The sequence below is a fragment of the Eumetopias jubatus genome, unplaced genomic scaffold (assembly GCF_037043125.1).
Source record: "Eumetopias jubatus isolate StellerSeaLion01/CBP00866 unplaced genomic scaffold, mEumJub1_p1.0 scaffold_17, whole genome shotgun sequence".
Classification (NCBI taxonomy): domain Eukaryota; kingdom Metazoa; phylum Chordata; class Mammalia; order Carnivora; family Otariidae; genus Eumetopias; species Eumetopias jubatus.
Genome location: NW_028274823.1, coordinates 80,624,367 through 80,649,594, shown reverse-complemented (window position 1 = coordinate 80,649,594; position 25,228 = coordinate 80,624,367). Strand labels below are relative to the sequence as shown.

Below are 25,228 nucleotides of genomic sequence, written 5' to 3'. Positions count from 1 at the left end.
TGTCTTCTTGGTGTCTGGCCCATGTGTTTCTGCACAAAGATTGCACTTCTATGGTATCATTAACTCTTAGGAAACGCTTTCCTTAGGGACTGGTGTCGAGTATTTAGCGCAGAAAACACACCTGTGATTTCAGTCCTGTTCCTTTCTTATTTCTACTCAGGGATTCAATTTTTTGCTTTGCAGAAAAAGTTGGCTGCTATGCCTGACCATACGGACGTCTCCCTCAGCCCAGAAGAGCGAGTCCGTGCCCTCAGCAAGCTCGGGTGTAATATTACCGTCACTGAAGACATCACCCCGCGCCGCTACTTTAGATCTGGGGTAGAGATGGAGAGAATGGCGTCGGTGTATTTGGAAGAAGGAAATTTGGAAAATGCCTTTGTCCTTTATAACAAATTTATAACGTAAGTCTTTTGTTTGGGAGGTCTTCGAAATGGGAAAATATTTACGTGCTGTGTTAGTGAAACGGTCTGGACTTCAGGAATATTTTCATATTCAGACCAGTTTTGCAATCTTCACAAGCATTAAATGTCCCACGTTCTTAGGTTACCAGGTAATGCATTCAAAGGCATCCCCACACCATCTCTGAGGCTCAGGCATGGAGCGAGCCTCAGGGATGTGAACAAGTCTCTCAAACAGCCCCGTGTGGTGGCACGCACGTGCCTGTGTTTGGCACTCTTCACCAAGAAAATGCCCTGTTTTATGCTGTCCTCCCCCCACAGGAATGTCAGCTTTGTGAGAGCAGGAACCATAGTGCAGCTCCATCCACAGCGCCTGGAACAGCCCAGCGCCTGGAACAGACCATTAACGGTTTTAAAATTTGACTTGATGGGTTGGGACGGGGCGGTAAGTTGGCAGCTATAGGAAGGATCTGATTCAGGGATACAGAAAGGAGCAGTTTCACATTGTAGTTAGTATTTTTTTAAAGATTTATTGATTGATTTGAGAAAGAGAGAGAGTAGGAGGGGGCAGGGAGAGAGGGAGAGAGAATCTCAAGCAGACTCCCCACTGAGCTTGGAACGTGACATGGGGCTCGATCCTAGGATCCTGAGATCATGACCTGAGCTGAAATCAAGACTCGGCCACTTAACCGATGGAGCCACCCAGGCGCCAATAGTTAGTATTTTTTAAAAAGGCAATTTACTGGGGCGCCTGGGTGGCTCCGTCGGCTAAGCATCTGACTTCAGCTCAGGTCATGATCCCAGGGTCCCGGGATCGAGCCCCGCATCGGGCTCCCTGCTCCGCGGGGAGTCTGCTTCTCCCTCTGCTTCCCCCCCCCGACTCGTTCACATTCTCTCTTTCTCTCAAATAAATAGAATCTATTAAAAAAAAGAGGCAATTTATTTAGCTGTGTAATAGTGCTATGTATAAAAGAGCTTCCAAAGTGTTGAGTGAAAGCAGCTACCCGAAACCCGTACTTTTAGCTTAATTAAAAGTCACATGATGATTGACTCCCTCGTTCACTTGGGGATTTTTAACCTGAGAACATCTGAGAAGTGGACAGTTGGCAACACTCAGCCTACATGTGGAAACCACTGGTTTCTAGAGAGCTAACAATAAATACGAAATCGGAAGCTGTTGGGTATCACTGACAGCACACATTCTCCAAAAACTTCAATTTCTGAACTCTAGGTCACCAGTTGCTAATATTTCTGTGTTGCCTTCTGCTGGTGTTTTCTTTGCCCACGTTCCTGTGGGGTCATAAGCGTGGTTAAGCGAAAGACCACTGCACTGTCCACATTATCGAGTCACCGGAATGTTGGAGTTCCCTTCTGTCATGAACCCCGTGGCAATTCGTAATTCACGTATCCCCTGTGGGCCTCAGTTCCTCATTACAAATGGAAGACGTAGGGGCAGAAATCTCTCTTCTCTCCAAGTGGAAGATTTCTCTGAGCTGTCTTCAACTCCAAACATTTGTGACTTTAGTCTATTTATAAAGAATAGCTACTCTAGGCAACTTACAATTTCTGTAGCCTCTTTAAACCCATAATTTCCTCATTCAAGAAATGAGTTATTTTACCGTCGCCATGTCCCCTGTAGGCCACAAGACGAGAGCATGCGTGATCTGTAAGCGAGAGGACACCAATTATTATAAGGTATCACGTACTAGTTGATCTTAAATAGCATTTATAGCCCATCATGGTCTATCAAGGAAGAACTTTTCGTTTATTCCGCAAATATTTACTGAACACACATCATGAGCTGGACACTATTCTGGCTGCTAGGGACACATCAGTAAGAAAAAAAGAAACCCAGAATTCCCTGCCCTTGTGAAAGCAAAATCTTCATGTTACGTGGAAGTGATGCATCTGGTTTGGTCTAAGGATTTCCCTTTACCTCTGCTGTGCCTTGTTCCTCAAAAAGGTGATGAAAAATAATGAACTCCTAATTTAGCACCTCCTCATCCGCTGGGGATTCTGACTGTCATTTCTCTTAGTTGTGAATTTTCAGTTAAGAGTTTCTGGTATCAGGGCGCCTGGGTGGCTCGGTCAGTGAAGCGTCTGCCTTCAGTCAGGTAACGATCCCAGGGTCCTGGGATCGAGTCCCGTGTTGGGCTCCTCGGCTCCTCCACCCCGTTCTCCCTCTCCCTCTCTCTCACACACACATAAATAAATAAAATCTTTAAAAAAATAATTTTTGATATAGACACATAGGCACCATGGCACTCCTGATTCATCAGTGGTCCTTTGAGTCTTCTTCAACCGTGAGAAGAGATTACATTGATCTTCCTAAACTCTTTTTTTTTTTAATTTTTTGTTGTTATGTTAATCACCATACATTACATCATTAGTTTTTGATGCAGTGTTCCATGATTCATTGTTTGTGCATAACACCCAGTGCTCCACGCAGAACGTGCCCTTTTTAATACCCATCACCGGGCTAACCCATGCCCCCACCCCCCTCCCCTCTAGAACCCTCAGTTTGTTTCTCAGAGTCCATCGTCTCTCATGGTTCGTCTCCCCCTCCGATTTCCCCCCCTTCATTCTTCCCCTCCTGCTATCTTCTTCTTTTTTTTTAAAACATATATTGTATTATTTATTTCAGAGGTACAGGTCTGTGATTCACCAGTCTTGCACAATTCACAGCGCTCACCGTAGCACACACCCTCCCCGATGTCTATCACCCAGCCACCCCGTCCCTCCCACCCCCCCACCACTCCAATCTTCCTAAACTCTTAACATTTTTACATGATCCTCTGTGTTGCCAGCAGCACACGTGAGTGAGATAGTGCTCTGGCGGATCAAGCACCCAGGACCTGAGAAGGACCAAATTGACACGGTCTCTTAGGGAGCATCCTGACCCTCTTAACCTCAGCGCTCAGTGCACAGAGCTTACTTCCCTGGAATGCCAAAATCAGACTCATGGCAGCCTTTGGTGGAAAGGCTGATGGAAAGAATATAGGTTAAATAATAATGTATTAAGCACGTCCTTTTTGAAAAGGAGTTTCGTCCTTGTATTAGAAACCTTCACTGACGGGGCGCCCGGGTGGCTCAGTCCGTTTAGTGTCTGACTCTTGATTTCAGCTCAGGTGGTGATCTCAGGGTCGTGCGATCAAGCCCCGCACTGGGCTCCACGCTCAGCAGAGTCTACTTCTCTCCCGCTTCTTCTCCCTCTGCCCCTCCCCCTGCTCATGCATGCCCTCTCCCTCTCTTTCTCTCTCAAAATAAATAAATAAAATCGTTAAGAAAAAAAGAAACCATCGCTGAGCTTTTTCTGTCATATAATGCTAAGGATGTGCTTTCTCTTTTCCTAGCTTGTTTGTAGAAAAGCTTCCCGGCCATCGAGATTACCAGCAATGTGCAATCCCAGAAAAGCAGGATATTATGAAGGTATTGTGAGGTCGATTCTCCCCCCGGGGGTCAAATGCTCCACACGTCTCCTCCTCCTCCTTCATCTCATCCTCTGGAGAGTTTGAGCACAGAAAATTCATTCCATTAGCCAAGATATTTCAATTTCTTCTTGGACCTTTAATCATTGTTCCGGAGCCAGTGTGGGATGTCTAATTGAAACTGGAACGGAGGAGAAAAGAAAAAGATCGAGAATGTGCTCAGTCTCTTTGTGGCGTGAGGAAGGAATTATTCACTGTTCTTCCCAGGGATTGCAAGAAAGGTGGTCCAATTCCCCGGATTTGTTTGAGAGTCATTTTGGCGGGTCTTGATTCTTCCGTACAGTCCTGAACCTCAGAAGTGTTTGAAAATCAGTGTTGATTATTAAGGTGGCCCCAAAGTTCTAGTTCTTTTCTTGTAGTACCCCGAAAAGCAGGATATTATGAAGGTATTGTGGGGTGCTAGCCTATGGCATAATCAAGTGTTTAAGGGTAAGCGGTGGCTTGAAATAGTCTCAAGGAAAAGGAAGATGGTTGCTGAAAAGTTCTGAATTCACCATCAACCATCAACCTTGGTGACCGATAGAGCTTCAGGTATTTTTAGAGGAGAATATATATATATATATATAATCCTTTTAAATAACATTTTTAAAATGTTTCCCACGTATTTGTGTTAAGTAGTGTGGGTTGATCTTATGTGGAGGAAGATAAAACGGTGTATACAAAGCCATGAAATTTTAAGTAACTCTCCAGAGATGCTTGACCATATAATGGATGACAGGCTCTCTTACCAGCATGTCTGGCCTGAGGCTGCCTGTACGAACTCAGATTGTGCCCAATGGTCATCTACATTTGTAAAAATTTCTATACACACTTACCTGAAGGGGCACTCACTGCCATGCCTTGTGTAGCCTTTCCACCAAATTCTCTTGTTCATTCAGACTCGGGCTGTTCTGTATGTTCTGCCAAGCTGACTCTTTTGCTCTGATTTAGTTTTATTCTTATTTCTTCTCATAGGAAACCTTTCTCCGAAAGTATATACATTTTCTTTGTTTATGCTTGTTGAATAAATGGATGGGTGTGAGGATGGGAGGATGGATGGATGGATGGATGGATGGATGGATGGATGGTTGGTTGGATGGATGGATGGATGGATGGATGGATGGTTGGTTGGATGGATGGATGGATGGATGGATGGATGGATGGATGGATGGTTGGTTGGATGGTTGGTTGGATGGATGGATGGATGGATGGATGGATGGTTGGTTGGATGGATGGATGGATGGATGGATGGATGGATGTTTGGTTGGTTGGATGGATGGATGGATGGTTGGTTGGTTGGATGGATGGATGGATGGATGGATGGATGGTTGGTTGGATGGCAGAAGATTAAGAGAAAAGAAATTTTAGTGGAAGAGCCTGGCCAGAGTCAGATTTGGATTCTAGTCATAATGGGGCCACTAGTGGTGGGGGTAGTAGTACTTCTAATCTCTATTAGAAGGGCCTTTGTTCCCTCATCTCTGAAAAAGAAGGTGGTACTTGGACTTAATCAGATTTCCCAGATTTTCTGTCCATTAAGAAGAATCACAGAGAAATTGTTTGAGATCCAGATTCCCCAACCCCTTCTCTAAACATGTTGACTCGGGGAAACTGGGAGGAGGCCTAGGAATCTATTTGTATACAAAGTGCCTCAGCCTCTTTTTTGCAGTCAAGCCTAGCAAACCCTACCTACTGTTTTCTCCAGCATCGCTTTGAACTATGATTTCATAGCATTTGCACACAGTGGAATGTGCAGTTACAAACCCACTGCTTGAAAACGGGGTACCTACCTAGACGGAATGCTTACCCACCCGAGTCGACTGAGGTCTTACGAGAGGGATAATGCTTTCCCTTCCCTATTGAAAATTTGTGTTTTGGAGCCATAGCAAGGAGAGGTTTATATGTCCACCATCATCTTTGGTTACTTGTGTCTTGATTTTCTAATACACATACAAGCTGTTTTTCTTTCTCAGCTGAAAGACTATACTGAGACTCCCACTAATCAATATGTATATATATATTTTTAAAAGAAACTGAAGGAGATTGCATTCCCAAGGACTGATGAATTGAAAAAGGACCTTTTAAAGAAATATAACATAGAATACCAAGAATATTTGCAAAGCAAAGTAAGTTCAATTGGTACATTTATTTCATGACTGTTTTCTGTGCAAATATTTTTTTTAATTTCATGTTCATGTGAGTTTTTCGAATGGCTTGTGCACTTAAATTAAAAATTAAAGACACAGAGATGTAAAACCAATAAAAAATTCATGTTGATATACAGGTTAAGCACTTGCACCAAAGATGTGGTATTTTTATTACCCCGCAACATCTAATCATGTGATGCATTAGAAAATAAACTTCCCACAGCGATTTAAATGGAGCTTTTTGACCAACTCTTGCCACTGTAACCTTGAGGCAGATGACTGCTCTTTGGTGATGAACAGAGGCAATGGGACATAGGGAGAACAGTACATAGTTTCTGATTTATCTTATTACACAGGCCTTGGAAATGGGAATTCGATTCTTCCATCTTACAGTCAATATTACATTGAGAGGGAATAATAGCTAACCATATGAGTGAAATGTAATCGTATCACCAATGGATGGTGGCTTCTGCATCATTATTACATAAAGAGTGACAATGATAATGATGTCTAAGAGATTGAGTGGCATTAAGAGAAAAAATTGATCTCTAGGACCTCAAGTTCAAAACTCAAACTCTTAATGTCTTTAGCAATGTTATAAAAATCGCTTTGCTTTTTTTGTTGGACTGCGTGTTTATGTGCTTTGAAATTGTCACCTGTGCTGGCTCTCGCTTGAGTTCAGTCTCATGAATGCTGAATGTGGCCCCGGGAACCTCCGGGCTTCCTGTGGGCGTAGCTGGAAGTCAGGGTTGAGTGCGGCGTTTTGACCAAGGGACAGAGGGAATGTTGAAATCCGAACGTCCCCTCAAGTGCGGCTATGGATGATTTGGATTTGACTTGAACTATGTTAGATGAGAAGGCTCTTGGAGGTTCAGACAAAGCAACCGCAAAGGAGAGAAAGGCCCGGGCCAGTCTTCCTTCCCATCAGCAGTGTGGTCGTCACCTCAGGGTCTCCCAGGGAGGGACAGCCTGGTCTGCCTTTGATGACACCAATTAGGTCCCAGAGGGCAACAGTGTCCCGAAGTATATGTCACCGAGAAATCCGTGTGGAGATAGAGTGGCAGCCTTTATGCCTAGGAGAGATGGACATGCCCATCAGTAAGCCCTTGCTATAGGCAGCATGGGCATCATCGGGAACTTGTTCGAAATGCAGACTCTCAGGCCACCCCCCCACTCCTGCTGAGTTGGAATCAGCCCTTCTGACGAGACCCTGGGGGATTCGTGCGCACCCCCAAACTGCTGCCATAAGCTGTGTCCCCCACCCCGCCCCTCCCAAAGTGACTTTTAATCAAAACCATTTGAGGAGCTTATTAAAGATTTACATTCTCTGACCTAATAATGCCTGGATTTTTTTTTTTTTTAAGACTGGGGAGCCTGGGAATCTTCATTTTAACAAAATTCCTGGCTCGTCGTGATGGAGATGATCGGACCCCATTTTGAGAACCGTTTCCTAGGGCTTCCCCCTTCTCCGTAAAGTTCCAGCAGTCTGAGCTCTAGAGTCCAAGGCAAGAGGTTCTAGGGCAACACCGGCCAACAGAACTTCCTCCCATGGTAGAAATGTTCCGTGGGGGAAGCTGCCAGCCACGTGATACTTAAAAGGTGGCTGGCAGGACTGCGGACCTCAATGTCTAATGTCGTTCGACTTGAATCAATTTAAACTTAAGTAGCCCACAGGGCTGGCGGCTACTGTATTGGCCAGTGAGGTCTAGGGTGAGAGAACCGTTCCCGAGATATTTCGCTCCGGTTATCGGTGAGGCAGGCCACGCCGCCAACCGGGTGACCTTGATTTGCTAATATGCTTCTAACGCGCAGGGGCATGGAGGGGACGTGACTGTCACGGCCTGCCCCCGGTAACATAATGAGTGGACATGGAGCTGCCGCCTTGATCAGACTAAGGGGCTCTTGCCGTGATGGTTTCTTATTTCCCTCGCTGTCACCTGCGTGTCCCTGCGTGCGCACCGCAGCGTCTGTGTCTCTGTCCTTGGCGAGCCGGGAAGTTAAGTGTCTAATCCCAGTTGGCTGGCGCCTTTTCCAGAACAAATACAAGGCGGAAATTCTCAAACAACTGGAGCATCAGAGCCTGATCGAGGCCGAAAGGAAGCGGGTGGCTCGGATGCGCCAGCAGCAGCTGGAGTCGGAGCAGTTCCTATTTTTCGAAGACCAGCTCAAGAAGCAGGAATTAGCCCGGGGTCAGATGCGAAGCCAGGAAACGCCGGCGCTGGCGGAGCAGATTGACGGGAGCGCTTTGTCCTGCTTGTCCGCGCCGCGGAACAGTGCCCTGCTGAATGTGTTCGCAGACCAGCCTCCTAAGAGCGAGGCGGCCCCTGATGCCAAGCACTCTCCTCCCGTAAACCGGGCTTCCAAGCCCGCGGCCGCTCTGAGCGCCGCCGTGCACAGTAAGTGATGGGCGGCCTCCGGGCCAGGCCCGGCCTTGCTTCTGACCGAGCCTCCTTTCCGCGATGGCTGGGACGGGGCTCCTCTTCCCATTATCCGCGGTGGTGGCGCGGCGGCAGGGTGTGCTGTGAATTTCAGTGCCATGCGGCTTTCCCGCGGCGGTAACCTAACGTTCAGGCAGCACGATTTAACCGCCCCCCCCGCCCCGCCCCCGTAGAGCAGCAACCCTCTGATAAACGGGCCCTATGTGGTCATGGGGCCAGAGATTTGAAAAGAGAATTCCGAGCATTTTTTTTTTCTTTCCTGTATTTTCACCAAGAAACACCTGAATCTTAAAGGTGGACACTTAAACACTGGAAAGAAGATGCCGAGAAAATGGTTGGCACAGACCTCGGCTTAAAACGTCAGTGTTTCACCTTTTCCTGCCCCAGGAGGGTCTTGCGCACACAGGTAGTCAACCTCCAGGTGGATTATGTGCTTCTGCTGCCCACAGTTAGGGCTGTGCGGGGGCGGCTGCATCCCCGCTGACAAGTTCCCAAATCCAAAGGCAGACCCTGTCGGATGGCGTCTTGTTTCCATTTATTTTAAAAAGAGTTGTGGTAGGCAACCGCTTTATAAATTACCCCATTGCGAATTATTCCTGAAAACAGTACTCTTATTTAACCATGACCAACTTCCATAAAGACATAAAGTAACATGTGGAAGACGTAGTGAAGAGCATCTATCCTTCGGGTCTGTGAGATACATGCTCTGCAGCCTCAGCACTTAGCAGTGTACTTGCTTTGTGCCGCAAAACAAAACAAAAACAAAACCCTCACACATACGTGTAAATAGTTGATCTAAGGTGTAAAGGTGTTAAAGTGCTGGTGCCTCCCCCCCCCTTGTTCATGAAACAATTTATAGGCAAAGAGGAATTTTACCTTCCTTCTCGTTGATGCTTACTGTCAAAGAGTTTAAAAAAAAATACAGAAAGTGGAGCACCTGAAAATTTCATCGTTTATGTTTCGATGGCCCTGCAGTTGCTTGCCAAAAACAGCTCTGACGGATGGGGTGTAAGATTTGTTTCTTTAGCTTGTTCTGCCTTTCCTGTTTCTTAGATTTAGTGGTCGAAGGACTGCGGTGTGTAGTTTTATCAAGAGACCTTTGCCACAGATTTCTGCTTCTGGCAGAATCTAACACACTCAGAGGAATAGAAACCTGTGGAATACTCTGTGGAAAACTGGTATGCCCTTTGTTTCATATCTTTCTGCCCACGATACATTCAGTCATCGTGACTTTATCGTCATAAGCAGAACAGAATAAACGCATCCTAAGAGTTGCAAAAATTATGAGGTTATCTTTACCTAGATGAATGAACACAAAACCACTGTCATTATTCGTGGAATGGTCCTTCCAGGAAATGGGTTGTAAAATTTTAGGGATACCGTAAAAGCTTGTTGTAAAGAATAAATCAAACCACATGCTAAAACTTTGTTTAGAAAAATGACAGATTAGGGGTGCCCGGGGGGCTCAGTCGGTTGAGCATCCAACTCTTGGTTTCAGCTCAGTTTATGATCTCCGGGTCGTAAGATCGAGCCCCGAGTCCGGCTCCGTGCTGAGTGCGGAGTCTTCTTGAGAGTCTCTCTCTCCCTCTGCCCATCCCCACCTGCTCTCTCTCTCTCTCTCTCTTTCTCTCTGTCAAATAAATAAATAAAATTTAAAAAAAGGAAAAATGATGGATTATAGGTCTCCAGATTTCCAAAGCCATCTAGTTTTCTAAATCAGATTTCTATTGCAATTGTTAGTTTCCCATATATTTATCTAATTAACTCCCTGTTCTGATCCGAGGCAAGTGTCATCTCACCACCATTTTGCAGATCCATATGGAATAAAACTAGGGTTCCGTTGTTGTTGTTGTTGTTGTTGTTGTTGTTTTAGTTGCAGACAGTAGTTTGAGCAAGCTGAAATCTTACGGCACAGGTCCTATTTACGTATGGAAGATTTTACCAGAAATATGTGATGAAACACAATGTCAAAATAGAAGGAGGACCACAGAGAGAAGATGCATTTAATTTGCTAGTTGCAAGAAGGATAAATAATGTCTTCTGGAAGGTGCCCTTTATAGTGTCACTTGGGTCCAGGCGCATTTTCCACCCTAAACATTTAGCTTGGGAACCGTTGCTTAATCAAATACGTTCTATTCAGCACACATTGTCCCCACCGTATTCCCGTTCTGCATCTTCATGTGTCCTCCAGGAGAGAGGAAGCACAGGTGACCGACACAGGAGTGTGACCCACCCTGTGCTCCCCTCAGCCACCTTGTTTGTCCTTCAGGGGCAATGTGCTCTGGATGCTTCCTCAAGACCATATGTGGTACCTAGTTTGATTGATTGATGGAGTCATTCATTCATTCTTCACTCATTCCTTCATTTGTTCCTTCACCCGACGGACATGTACTGAGTACCTAGATGTGCCAGGCACTGCGCTTGGTGTTGGCATTCTGTAGCCTCCAACAGCCATAGTCTTTTCTCACATGATGCCTCTGAAGAACCAGCCAGATGACTAATTCTCAGTGGGGCAGGAAAGCCCTCAGACCAGAGAGAAGGGGGTGTTTGTGGAGGGCGGACAGTCCCTCCCAGCACCAGCATCTCTTCCCTGAGCATCCTATCACTTCTTCTCAGCCCCCTTCCTTCAACTCTTCCGTTGACCTGAAGGGAGTAATGCGTTTTTCCTTTTTCGTTTTCTAAATGCAAACCCAAAACATCACCTCAGTTATGGAAAAATCTCAGTGAGTTCCCCCGGTCGCAGGAGGAAATTTAGGTCTGGATGTGAAATGAAGTATGATTAATAAAATAAAAGCGAGACCATCAACCTCCACAAACCTTAGAAATGTCCCTCAGTAAAGCCACAAAACCATTGAACTAGTATCTCCCCCTCCAAATAAGCCTGCTGCTATTTTGTTCGGATTTTTTTCCCCTGTAAATGTAGTATATCAAGACATTATTTATTAACTGAACGATCATGGACCAGCCCGGGATGCGAACTCCCATTTGTTATACATTTTCTGTTGTGAAAAGAGGTTTTGAGGTCCAGAGAGGTACTCCTCAGCTTTTTGGCAAATTATCTACTTTTAAGTGTGAGGCTTTGATTTTGAGGATGCGGGTGGTGGGGCACTCTCTAGTCTTACAGCAAAACATTGTACTTCCAGCTCAGGCTGTGGGTTTTTTTTCTCCCAGATGCTTGTTATTCTTTTTGCTGATTGTTTTTTAGACACATAATGAGTTTACTATCACCCATGTAATTGTGCCAAAGCAGTCTGCAGGGCCGGACTACTGTGATGTGGAGAATGTGGAAGAATTATTCAGCGTTCAGGACCAACATGGCCTCCTCACACTGGGATGGATCCACGTACGTATGACCTTTGGCTTTCAGTGTATTTTCCATGGGGTGCTGTTTTCCTCCTTGAGGAAATTTAGCTTCCTTTAAACCGTTTCTTCTTGATTTTTTTCAGGTGGAATAAATGTCATCATATTAAAGCATTCTCTTCAATGTTAGGCCATGTCTAAATCTGTCAGGTCTGGATTTGGACAGAGTTATATTAGGCTTTTTTTTCTTACCATCCAATGTTAAAAGAGAGAGAAACATTTGGAAATTGGGTGACTTGCTTTGATGATTTTACATAGTCTAATGGAGACCTAGTCAGATTTTTAACTAATTCGATGAGACCATTATTAATGTTCTCTTTCTCTTTGCCATGGGTCAAAAGTAGATTGTTTTAAGAAAATTTCTGAAAATGTTTCTTTGAAACAGATGTTTTTATATATCAAACAGGAACCATACATTCTTCCGCATCTCCCCTACAGGCCAAGGAGGAATTTATCACTGTACAAACAGCGATGGTGGGGCCAAAAATTTTGGGTTCCAACATCCACTGGGCCATCGTAGGAGCGAGAAAAGGCTTGGCATGAATTAAAAGACATGAGTTTAAATCTCAGTTCTGCTAAAACTTCCTTACAGGAATGTTGGTAAATCATGTAAACAACCTGGGCATCAGCTTTATCATCCATAGCACAGATGTCATAATAATTGACTTCCTGCAGTGGTCCATAGTAAATGAGATAATGCCAGTGAATTTCGTGACACATTTTTCTAGGAACTCAAAAAATGGTAGCCATTGGTTTTGGTGATGATGCTCTACTTTTCCTGTCCATGGTTTAATCTGTCTGGGGGACATTTTTCCATTCAGGCTTAGATACATGTGGACCTGGGGTAGGGACAAGTCATCCCACTATCATGGGATGATGCCCAAGATTTTGAGAGAGAATGTGGAAGAATTCAAGAGCCCTTGAAGAGAGACTAGTGGCCATTTTTCATTTTACTTGCTTTATAAGGATGCAGTAAGGAGGGGCAGGACACACACTTAGATGGCCCCGTCCCTCCCCGCACACAAAATCGGCAAGAGCTTTGGTGTTACATAATTTCAGAGGTAGAAGAGACTTTAGTCCCAGCTCTACCTAAGTTCCTTTTTTTTTAAGATTTTATTTATTTATTTGCGAGAGAGGGAGAGAGCATGAGCAGGAAGAGGGGCAGAGGGAGAGGGAGAAGCAGGCTCCCCGCCGAGCAGGGAGCCCGATGTGAGGCTCCATCCCAGGACCCTGAGATCATGACCTGAGCCGAGGGCAGACGCTGAACCGACTGAGCCACCCAGGCACCCCCTCCGCCTAGGTTCCTATGTGTTCTTCGTCACTTCCTTGCTTCCAGGTGCCGCACTGAGCAGCTGGGGCTAATGAGTGCCCTCCTCTCTCCCTCACTGGATTTGTGTGAGCCGTAAACAAGACATCAAGAGTGAAAGCCCTTTGAAAAATATAAACCACCTCTCAAACGCAAGAAATGATTTATGATGAAGAGTTGGCAAAACTTTCCATATGTCTATTTGTTTTACTTAACAGTAAGTAATGTGCCTTAGTGGGTGCTTAGAAATTGCTGAATTTTAAAAGCGCTCTTTAGTTTAATGTGATTTTCTGTAACAGGAATGTATTTTAAAGCAAAATAAATTGTAACAAAGAAATTATAACACAAACTGAGAAAGAATGACAGTCCATTATATTATACTTACACCGGAGAGTCCATGTTAGTTTATCTTATAAAACATTTCCCAAATTAAAAACAGGTTTTCCCTTTATGACCTGTGTATATAATATATGCAATAGGGAAGTTAAGTCATTTAGATGATGAATTTGGCAAAATTTTTGAATTCCAGGATTTTGCTTTTTGTTTATTTCACCATGGCAAATCATTTTGGTTCAATGCAAACCCTAAAACATTGTATTTCTAAATTTTAATGGTTGCAAATGACATTTTGTGATTTTTTTTTTATCGAATAATAGTAGCAACACATTCCAGAGCTAGCTTTTTTCAGATGTAAGCTAGTCTTAGGAAAGAAGGGCTGAATCAGAATCAAATAGGGCTAGGTTCGCATGTGGACTTAGCTTAACTGGCTCCCTGCACATCGGCATTATTTCCTCTTGTGCTTAGCTCAGTCTTCTCATCTGTGAAGTGGACATGGTAATAGCACTTTTCTGATGTTGTTGTAGGAGTTGAATGAGGTAATGCGTGGGAGCTGATTCGCTCAGTGCCTAAGCGAATGGAATCTGCAGCCATCATCATCATCATGGTTCTGGCCATGGTCATGGTCATTTTTATTTCTATCGAGGGGGTGAGGTGGGAGCGCCATTCTCCCATGGAAGAGCTATTATTATCTGAGTGGCAGTGATTCCTCCTGGCAGAAATGTGCATTCAGTCTGCAAATAAATGGACAGGCAGAGTGATTTGTCTCTTTGACAGTCTGCTTGCTGCCTCCACAGCGCTGGAGTCCCACTGAGCAATCCGTACTTTCTCACCGAGACATAGACGGTTCTATGAAGTAACAGAAGGTTTGCATTGAATCAGATGAACAGGCAGTCAGACCCTCCTACTCATACTCTCACTAAAGCTTTGGGTTTTAAAAGGTAGGATAATTTCCAGTCCTCAGTTGACCTACATCTTTGAGACCAAGACCAAGAGTTACTTTTTCCTCACAGAATACGTAACTTCTGTAAATAGATATCAACAACTTTTACTTTCATTCTGTTAAATCTGTTAGATAAAGTGGAAATGAGTTGTAATATCTTGCATTTCTTTAGCAGACCATAGTTAAGTGTAAGGGCATGAAGCCATGCCCTTTAGTTAATAATGACGATATTGGGGCACCTGGGTGGCTCAGTCGGTTAAGCGTCCAACTCTTGGTTTCGGCTCAGGTCACGATCTCAGAGTCATGAGATCGAGCCCCACATGGGGCTGTATGCTCAGCGGGGAGTCTGCTTGAGATTCTCTCTTCCTTCTCCCCCTGCTCCCTTCAAAAAAAAAAAAAACGAAAAAAACAAAAAACAATGATGATATTAAAATAACAACAGCAATAACACAGGGAATGATTTTGATTCCTTTCTGTGCGAGGCACTTTTCTAAGAATTTTACATGGATTGTCTCATTTAATTCTAATGTAGCAACCCCATGAAGAAAATGATTACTCTCCTTATTTTATAGCTGATGAAATGGGCCTGAGGGGGTTAATCTTAGTGTCATACAGCCAGTGAGCAATGGGCCCAGGACCCAGACAGTGCATGCTGGGGGACCTTGGTTTCATGCTTAAAGTGGTCACATTCCTTTTTCAAGGGTAACTGGGGTTGACTATGAATTTTAAAATCATGCTGGGTGCATGTATTTTTCATATTCAAGTGTGAACCTCTGATCTGTCTCTCGTAAACACAAGCTTGTATATAGCCAAAAACCTGGAAGATACATCTTTCGATTCATAATCTCCCATTCCTTCTCATCATATGGGTATTTACTCACTGTGGAAGATGAGTCCCAAACGCCTCCAACAACCCGGAGAATTCTGTCCTCCCATTTGTAGGGAATGATGATCCACGAAAGGACACACAGCACAATGTGGTAAATTCATTGAAAGCATTCCTTTCGTGTCCATGGTTTTGTATAAAGTATCTCTGTGTTTCCAATCACAGCTGTGTTCCTGACCAGCTGTGTGACCACGGGCAAGTTACTTAAAGGAACCTCGGGATCCTGTGTGTGAAACTGAGATGCTAATAGAAGCATCCCCTAGCTGCGTTGTGATGAGAACAGTTCTGTTTGTTCTAATAAGCAGAAAGTACATGAACACTTCCAAGAGCCTCTTCTCAAAGTCGTGGTTATTCCCAAGGTGCATGAGGGGAAGGATTATGTCAGCGACACATTTTTTTAAAATCCTGATTTGATTAATGACGGTAAAAAAGAAAAAGCCAATTACAAGAGATTTCTCTGCAAATGCGCTGTGGCCTCGGCTAAGACAACTCCTCCAATAAGATTGTCCTCTTTTCTGTCCATAGACACACCCGACCCAAACTGCATTCTTGTCCAGTGTTGATCTTCACACTCACTGTTCCTATCAGCTCATGCTGCCAGAGGCTATTGCCATTGTTTGTTCACCAAAGCATAAAGAGTAAGTGTACCTGTGGGCGGGGTCCGAGTGAGGCGTTGTCCGGGGCTGCTGGGTTCAAGTGCGTCCACGTGGCAGGTGGTGGCTCTTGGATAGGCAGGCACCCGGTGCCCTTGGGAAGCGGAGATTGGTGCCAGCCAGCTCCCCTTTCCCTATAGCTCAGCAGTCTTTTGGTTTTTAAGGTCCTTTCGTAGTAGAATTACTGGTTCTCTTTACTTAGTGAGCATGATCTCCAAGTGGATAAACTGGATGTTGTATCAGTTTGCCTTTTGAGATCGTGATTCTCCTGTTGTAAGAAAATTTCTAGCCTTAGCTTAATGACCTCCAAAGCCTTTCTAGGTTTGGGAGACAATGACTGTGAGACAGTGATTATGAGCAGAAGAGTCAGACTTTGAGTGGAATCCTGCCTCCAGCCTCAAATGGTGTGTGGCTAGCCGGATGCCTGACCACCATGGGCCTCAGTCTCTTTATCTCTGACACCACCCGTCGGGATCGATGTGAAGAAGCTGATGTGTAGAAAGGGCTTAGCGTAGTGTCTGGCCCCACAGTTAGCACTTGACAAATATTTGCTGTTTCTTTAAACAGTGTCTGTGTTATTAGAGAAAGTAGAAATATCTTCCATCTGTGATTTCCTCCCACGGGGCCTCCATTTTCCATTCTAGTCTCACAGGACAGTTCAGCTGCCCCTCTTCCCCATTGCAGCCCCGCAGGTGCGTGGAGTTCGCCTTGGCCCCTCGGGAGTTTCTCTGCTCTGGGCCAGTGGTTGCAAAATTGGTTTAAAAGATCACTATGGAGAGCGCCTGGGTGGCCCAGTCGGTTAAGCGTCGGACTCTTGATTTCAGCTCAGGGTCATGAGATCGAACCCTGCGTCGAGCTCCTCGCTGAGCGTGGAGTCTGCTTAAGATTCCCTCTCTCCCCCTCCCCGCCCCCCACCTGCTCACTCCGGAAAGCCAAATGGTCTTTAACTTATATTCCCTTTGTTTCAACCCTGAAACAGCACGGGCATTTTCAGGCTCACCAACGCTGGCATGCTCGAGGTTTCTGCTTGTAAAAAGAAGGGTTTCCATCCACACACCAAGGACCCCAGGCTGTTCAGTGTGAGTAGACTGCGCTGGCTATGTTTTTTTTTTTTACAGATACTTATTTTTCACCTCTTCCTTTTTTCCTTTCTCCTTGAAGGAGAGAAACAGTTAACAGTGTAATATGGGAAAAAACACTGAAGTGCTTAGTTTGGGGCTTTCTTATCCTGAAAATTGATCAAGCTTTGTAGTTACTTCTGATTTCTTTGCACGATCATTTTATTTACAAGAGAATACCAGTGTTTCTATAGCCCAGCTGATTGTGCATAAAGTTACCTTTCCATTTCTAAATGTTTCTGTGTGATACTTAAGGAGATGCAGTTTTCCTCAGACTCCAAGTAAGCAGACAATGAAAGAAAATGATATTTAGTGTCTCGTGAATTCCTTCTGTCCGATGTGGCCAGGTTAATTTTTTCATAACAGTACACTGAAAACTGTAAGCATACTTCTTGATTAGCTAGTGTAGCCCCAGAGAAACACTATTTGACTACCTTTTTTCTTTCTAACTGCTTGCCTGGTGGTTCTCTGGTGGTAACGTCAGAGAAACATTGTTTTGAAGTTAGAATCTACGTAAAATGACAATTACTTGGCAACCTCTATACGTGTGTTTCGGTTGGAAATGAATAAATACGATTCTCTTTGTTCTGATCAGAAACCTTTTCAAAATTAGGAACGTTTTTAAGCTAAGAAATTCATATTCCCTTTCTGCAGAGAACCAGGGTAAACATTACGATGTAAAACCAATTTTTTTCTCACCTAGATATGCAAACATGTGTTGGTAAAAGACATAAAAATAACCATGCTGGATCTAAGGTGATGTGTTCCGAAGATTAGCACCGTCGACCCCAGACACCTACCCGTGGACGTGCGGTTGTGGATTTTCTTAAGACGTTTCCTGAAGTGACTGATATTTTGTATTTATACATTTTAGATCAGAAAGTTTGATATTTATTGTTCTTGCCCATTTTGAAGTTTCCTTTTCGGGGTGCTCTGTCTCCGGAGAAGTCACAGTTGGGTTACATCAATAGCTATGAATGCACCCAGATACTACAACCGCACCATAAATAATGCTGCAAACAACAACATGTCCGGTGTTCGTAGAGGTCTCCGCGCGTGTTTTCAGAGCTTCCCATGCTTCGCTGTATTTTTCTTTTTCCTCGTTCCTATTAAAGGTCATTCCAAACAAGAGATGCTGAGTACCAGGGGGTCTCCCAGACAGGCCGTCTGTTTCTGCCACGCTTCCCTGTGGTCGAAAATGAGCAGTTTCCCCGTGTGAGAAGAAACGTGGCTGTAGACGGTAGAGCCGTCTTGCGTCCAATGTCAAGCTCAGAAATACGTCTGCAGCGGATCCTAGTGGAGGATACCAGAATAGCGAGCTTCTACTCAGGGAAGGGTACCAGAGGGCTTGGGATTAGCAGACGATTCATTAACTTGACTGAGAGGACTAAAAGCAGAGACGCTTGAGAGAAGAATGAAAAAAGACTCAGATGAAAGTGTACAGCTTGTTCCCGTGAAAGTTAATACGGGTGACGGGGAGAAGAAATGAAGTGTAGGAAATAACTGATCATTCTCAGCCTGAGAGAATAAGAAAATAATTTGGAAAGTGTGCTTGCAATTAAAAGCACCTCCCTATAAATCAAGGCACAGGGAACTGGAAGAAAAATACCTTTAAGCTGAATAAGGTGACATAAATACAGCATTATGGTTTTACCGAGGCTTGGATTGGGATTTGTGACTGGTATCTAGATAATAAAAGCATTTACCTGGGTCAAAAGACAGTGATTAAATAGAAGGAAGGGGAGGTTTGTGGAGACAGAATGTGACTGTATTCAGAGGTAAAACGTTTAAAGGGGCAATTAAGGGGCGCCTGGGTGGCTCAGTCGTTAAGCGTCTTGCCTTCAGCTCGGGTCATGGTCCCAGGGTCCTGGGATCGAACCCCGCATCGGGCTCCCCGCTCCGCGGGAAGCCTGCTTCTCCCTCTCCCACTCCCCCTGCTTGTGTTCCCTCTCTCGCTGTGTCTCTCTCTGTCAGATAAATAAATAAAATCTTTAAAAATAAAAATAAAAATAAATAAAATAAAAAATAAAGGGGCAGTTAAGGGAAAATGAGGCCACTAGAGGGCGCTAATCCAACCTGACTGGGGTCCTTAAGTGGAGAAGATGCAGACGCAGAGAGAAGACCCCGAGAGGACACAGGGAAAAAGCAGCCCTCTCTACAAGGAAAGATGCTTCCAAAGAAACCAGACCTGTCCACACCTTGATCCCAGACCTCCAGCCTCCAGAACCGTGAGAAAATAAATTTCCACGTCGTTTGAACCACTCAATCTGTGGTATTTTATTATGGCAATCCAGCAAACTCATAAAGTACCTAATAAATAGTTACGTTGTTTTCTTTTTTCTCTCGCGGACGGAATTGGAAATGACTTTCTTTGTTGTCGTGCAAAATTGCTCTCTTCTCCAGGGACCTTGTCAATTATAGAAGAGCAAGGCAGGTTTCTGTGGGTTATTCTCAGCTCCTGAAGGTGCTCTTGGATTCTTCTGAGAAGTGTTTTGTTTGCAGAACAATTGGCATTATATTCAAGATGCAGTGTCAGTGAAGGCCATATCCTGGGGCTGGTTCCATATGTCCCCCCAATTCATCCCACGCTGCAGACACACAGGTCATGCCGGAGACTGTGTTATTTACAGCTGCTTAGACTGAGACTGAGGTTTTTTTTGGGGGGGGGAACCAGGCACAGTGACCCCAACACGTGGAAAGCAGATGTTTGTCACCTGGCACGTCTTATAGAATTATGTAGCGAGAGAATGTTTTATGTGAAGAGGATGCTTGAGAAATGTCACGTGTTGGGTACTGATCAAGGAAAAGAGGAAAACGTTCAGCTCCTTGTTCTTGGAGTTTAGTGTGTTATTTGTCACGAAGACAACAGATAAGCCAAAAAACTCTCCTCTGTTCCTTTAAGAAATGTGTTTCCTTTTCTAGCGTCTTGGCTCTTCATGAGGCAAGAATGTCTTTTCCTTGGGGACAGTTGACAAAAACATTAGTGGATGTGAGTCATCATACTGATGTCCGAGAAGACTCTTTTTTTAGTTATCAAAAGGCACGTCTTCTTTTGGATTGTTTTGACAAAAATACCACAGACTGGGTGGTTTAAACAGCAGACATTTATTTCTCTCCGTTCTGGAGACCCAAAGTCTGAGGGAATGCCAGCACGTTTGGGTTCAGAGCTCATCTCCCTCCAGTGTCTTCTTATAAGGACACTAAAGTCCCATCATCAGGGCTCCGCCCTCCTGACTCAGCCACCCCCTCACACCATCACACTGGGTGTTCGATTTCAACATACGGATGTGGGGGCGGGGGAGGGAGGTACAAACATTCAGTCCATAGCAAGGCAAGTGCCAAAAAGCTAATGTTTTATCCATTTGCCTTTTTTTTTTTTTGGAAACGTTGCTGTACATCTGAAATCCCATAATTACATTAAGAAGAACCATTCATGAGAATGTGAATAGCTGTTATTCTGTTCCCTGTAATCTGGTGTTCAAATGCCTTCAAACAGATTTACGGAATTAAGAAGATAGTTGTCAGTTGATTAAGTCATACTAGGTATTAGTTTCCAAGAACAAATTTCTCCAAAAGAAAGGGTTGTGTTTTTTTTTAATTAAAGCAATATATCTTATATTAAAGTTTTATACTTATGCTTTTAATCTTATAATATTTTTATAATTAAAAGAATTTAATAAAATCCATGTTCCTGTATACGATTGATCAGAGAGAAGCTAGAGAAATGGAAAAGATGACAAAAATCCAGGGGAGAGAACATTACTTAGAAAGGAAACTAGCCAGAATTCAGCGTGCAGCTGGGGCAGTGTGGAGAATGAGGGAGAGAAAACAGAGAAACAGGGAAGGACCCTGGGGAAGGGTGGGTAGGATGAGTGTTGTAGACCGCCGTACCGAATTTGCTTGAAGTAAATACCTTGGGCATTATCTAAACCAAAAGACGCTCTAAAACCATGGAGATAATTGTTCCCCTCCACCAGGGAGGATTACCTACACAGCCACATTTATTCAAGTTTAAAAATCTTCCGTGCAGTTATTCCAAGACAGAAGTGCATGGACAGACTGGTCAAAAAATAAGTTTCACAGGGTTTTCGCTCACTAAAAGGCTGATGGACAAGACAAACAAAACAAAAGAACTAGAAGACATTTGCTCTATTCCTGAGTTCAGGCAAGGTTTTCTCACTTCCGGAAATGAGGTGTATGAATTACTGATTTCGCAGGTTCCTTGCAGCAATAAAATGTTGTACTTATTGAAGTTTTTTTTGCAAGGCAATACACTATATTTGTTTCCTGTTTTTAAAAAAACTATCTGTTGAGGTAAAATTCATGTGACGTAAAACTAACCATTTTAAAGTGAACAATTCAGTGACACTCAGTACATATGTAATATCGTGCGACGGTAATATCTGACTGGTTCTGAAACGTTGCCGTCACTCCGAAGTGAAACTCCTCACCCGCTAAGCTATTCCCCCCCATTTCTTTCCCTCTGGCTTCTGGCAACCACTGACTTGCATTGTCTTTATAAATTTATCTATTCTGGAGATTTCATATAATTGAAATCATGCAATGTGTGAACTTTTGTGTCTGGTTTCTTTTACCTTAACACTGTGAAGGTTCATCACGTTGTACCATGTATCAGTACTTTGTTCCTTTTTAATGTCTGACTAATATTCCACTGAATGGGTATGTCACAGTTTGTTCGTCCATTCATCCAGTGATGGATGTTTGGAATATGTCCCCCCTTTGGGCTATTGTGACGAGTGCTTCTGTGAACATGTGTGTAGATGTACTTTTTGAGTATCTGTTTTCGCTGTTTGGGGATATATACACAGGAGTAGAATGGCAGGGTCATATAGTAATTCTATCTTTAACTTTTTGAGGGACCGCCAAACTGTTTTCCGTAGAAGCTGAACCACTTTGCATTCCTGCCAGCAATGTACAAGGGTTCCAATTTCTCCACATCTTTGCCAACACTTATTTTTTTTTTTTTATGATAGCCATCCTAGTAGGTGTGTTTTGTAGTATTTCATAGTGGTTCTGACAGAGCGGTACATTATTAACTTAATTCTTTTAAAGTCAAAATTTTAAAAAAAATACTTATTTATTTAATCTCTACACCCATTGTGGGGCTCGAACCCACCACCCCGAGATCAGGAGTCACACACTCTTTGCCTGAGCCAGCCAGGCATCCCAAAGTCAAATTTTAATAATAAAGTCCAAGCTGATTCTGAAGATGCCTGAGGCTTCTAGAACTCTTTGTCATCACAGATTGTGGGGCACCCAGTCCCAGGCATTTATCAAGTTCACTAGAATATGTTTAGAAGAATTATTTTATCAAGGACAGTCGACTCTTTTGATTGGGTAGGATTAGAAATACAGGAGAGAGGGCCGTCTGGGTGGCTCAGTCGGTTGAGCATCTGCCTTCAGCTCAGGTTGTGATCCCAGGGGTCCTGGGATCGAGCCCCACGTTGGGCTTCCTGCTGGATGGAAAGTCTGCTTCTCCCTCTCCCTCTGCTCCTCCCCCTGCTTGTGCTCTCTCCCTCTTTTAAATAAATGAATAAAAAAATCTTAGAAATACAGGAGAGAGAAGTGACAAGAGCCATACCAATGGCACTTAAATACTACTTTTATTTGTGTGAAACTCAGTGGTTGATGTATTCACACGGGAGAAGGCTACCTGGGGACATCCATCTGAAATCACAAACTTTTTTTTTTTTTTTTTTTTTTAAGAACAGGGGCTAGTTCTTAATTTGAAGCATAGAATTCACCAGCTTCATATACTTTTGTGTGGACAGGTGATGCCATTTTGTAGAGGAAGATCTGACGTTGGATGATTTTAGGCCATTTCTTAAGGGGTTTTAGGTTGTAGCCTCTGCAGAGCAATCTAAGGAGGGGAGGAGATGATCGGTCCAATGATAGGACAGAGGAATAAGCTCCAAAACCAAATGTGGAGTGTAAGAAAGAGACATGACCTAAGAAAGAATACGAAAACACCATCTTTGGATTTGGTGGGTCTAGAGTGCCACCGATTTTTCTCAAAGTGACATCTGAGCTTCAGCCTCTGAAAAACTGTCATTAACTACACTACATAAAAGCCTGTGTCCTCATCAGTTTTCCTGAAAGATAGCATAAGTTACAAAAGCAACTGGCAAACTATAATCATTCATATTCCCTTCAGACTTCAAAGGGGGCATGGAGTTATTACAAGAACATTCTAGAAGAGCTGTAGCCATCAGGAACAAATCCGAGAGGTGGCAGTCCTTGGATGTTCATTTTCCCGGATACATTTCTGAAAACGGGATGACGAATTCAACCCGCCAGACGAAGCACTCGTGAATGGCACATGAATCCGACAGATAGCAACTTTCTCACTCAGCACTCGGCGGAGCTCTCATGGCGTGTAACAGCTGTCTGATTTCAAGACCGACGTTTCACGGAGAAAACGTTACGAACTCCGCTTTGGAAAAATCACAGTCAAGTCATAGTCAAACTTCTAAAGTCTATGTGTGATTTGATGCTTTGGGGTTCTTTTTCCAGTTCCACGTAGGGGTACCCTGCTTCATCCCGGCCTCTGCGGGGAACCCAGGCCACCTACATCCCACTTCTTCCCCAGCCTTAACTCCCCCCCCAATCAGCTCCCCACCCTGTTTTCCCGGTTAACTCTAAGTTTCTTGTAAGCACCACCTCCTCAGGGGGGCCTACTGGTCCCCCATATCCATATTTCCCCTTTTGTGATCCTCACACGGCGCGCTAGCTACCAGTGTAATGTCCGTCTTCCCGACTAGACCCAAAGTTCCGCCCGCCAGAGCCATGCCTATTCCTCGGTATGGTTCACCGCTCTCCCGGTCCTGGCTGACAGCAGGTGGCTCTTCAAGCAGCACCGGAATTGAGTTGGGTCTCCCGGGAATGACCATGACTTGTACATCCGGTTTTCAGACTCTGACATGTAACAGCCACATCTAGGGCTGGGTCATTCCCTCCTCCTCTCTTCTGCATATCTTTTTGAGTAAGCATAGCTGCAGCCATGGCTTCTGGTGGAACCGTGTATGTTGGCGCAGGCAGCCTTCCTCCCTCACTGCAACCGGGACTGCTTCTCCGGGCTGTTCCATGTTAGAAATCCTCCTGAAGATACTCAAGCTCAGCCTGGCTGCGCACGGACAACAAAGACTCATTTGGCTCCCAAAAAATAAATGAATAACGCTCCCACTCATCTGTTCACAGCAAAGGTGTGAATCAATGTCCCTAGAAACCCATGTCATCTTTTGGGGGGGAGGTTTGCAGAAGCCTGTTATAGGAAAATTCATGGGTTTGAGAATCTGGTTCCCTACTGTTAAGGGAGGGAAGGGGGTTCAAGAGGCAGCCAAATATATTGCTGGTTTTATCTCCTCGAGATTCATATGAAGCTCATCCACAAGACTCTGACACCTGTCCAGCCCTTCAGGTCACCGGGCATCTTTGTGGAATCAGGGGGAGGAGGCATTGATCTGAGACTGGGCAAAGGTGCGTAGGCACTTAAGCTGGGTGCTCACAGGGAAGGAACATTTCACGGATGCCCATTTAGTGAATGGTTCTGGCTCTCCTGATTCCTGCCTCTGGCCATGGCGCTTTCAGATTCTTGGACTTTTCCAAGCCCTCATTCCCTTATCAGAGAGCTCGCATCCTGTGGTGACAGATATGAAGTACAACAGTGCAGCGGATTGGTTTTACTCTATGTAAGCCCTATAGTGAGGATGGGAACAGTTGGTGACTTTTGCCTGAATTACAAGAGCGATCTGTTTACAATTATCTGTGCACTAATGCCCAAGTTTAGGTTCTAGTAGGTATGGAGTGCCCTTGCCTGGTAAGTGTAAATCTGCATTTGGGAAATTTCCCTCAATCATAGCATGTTACAATGGTTCTCAAATTTTGATGTGCGAAGAAATCATCAGAGAAATCTGATTAAAACTTAGGCTCCCAGCCTCGGATCCAGAGATTCTAGCTCAACTGGGTTTGGATTATGACCTCGGAATCTGCCCACTTAAAATGAGCCCCCAATGAAGTTGACCTGTGTGGCCTACGTCTTGAGACCCGCTGGCCTAGGGGCTAAGAGTTGGGCTTGGAACCAAGGTCAGGTTGCCCCTCTGCCAGAGGTAGGACCACTCAGAGTCTCAGGTCCTCCATCCGTCGAAAGGCAGTAAGAATA

The 25,228-nt window shown here is 44.4% G+C and overlaps 1 protein-coding gene across 5 annotated transcripts in view; it reads left to right on the top strand.

Moving 5' to 3' along the window:
- Positions 1-21,621, top strand: part of STAMBPL1 (STAM binding protein like 1) — a 49,407-nt gene extending 27,786 nt beyond the window's left edge. For 3 of the 5 annotated variants that reach the window (XM_028104511.2, XM_028104512.2, XM_028104510.2), the window contains exons 3-11: positions 184-401; positions 3,752-3,827; positions 5,893-5,988; positions 8,045-8,405; positions 9,501-9,625; positions 11,653-11,790; positions 15,804-15,916; positions 16,911-17,010; positions 17,753-21,621. In XM_028104511.2, the coding sequence (XP_027960312.1) occupies positions 184-401; positions 3,752-3,827; positions 5,893-5,988; positions 8,045-8,405; positions 9,501-9,625; positions 11,653-11,790; positions 15,804-15,916; positions 16,911-17,010; positions 17,753-17,809 (1,284 nt within the window). In that variant the 3' untranslated portion in view covers positions 17,810-21,621. The other 2 variants (XR_003609500.2, XM_028104513.2) reach the window with 2 other exon arrangements.
- Positions 21,622-25,228: the final 3,607 nt, after the last annotated feature.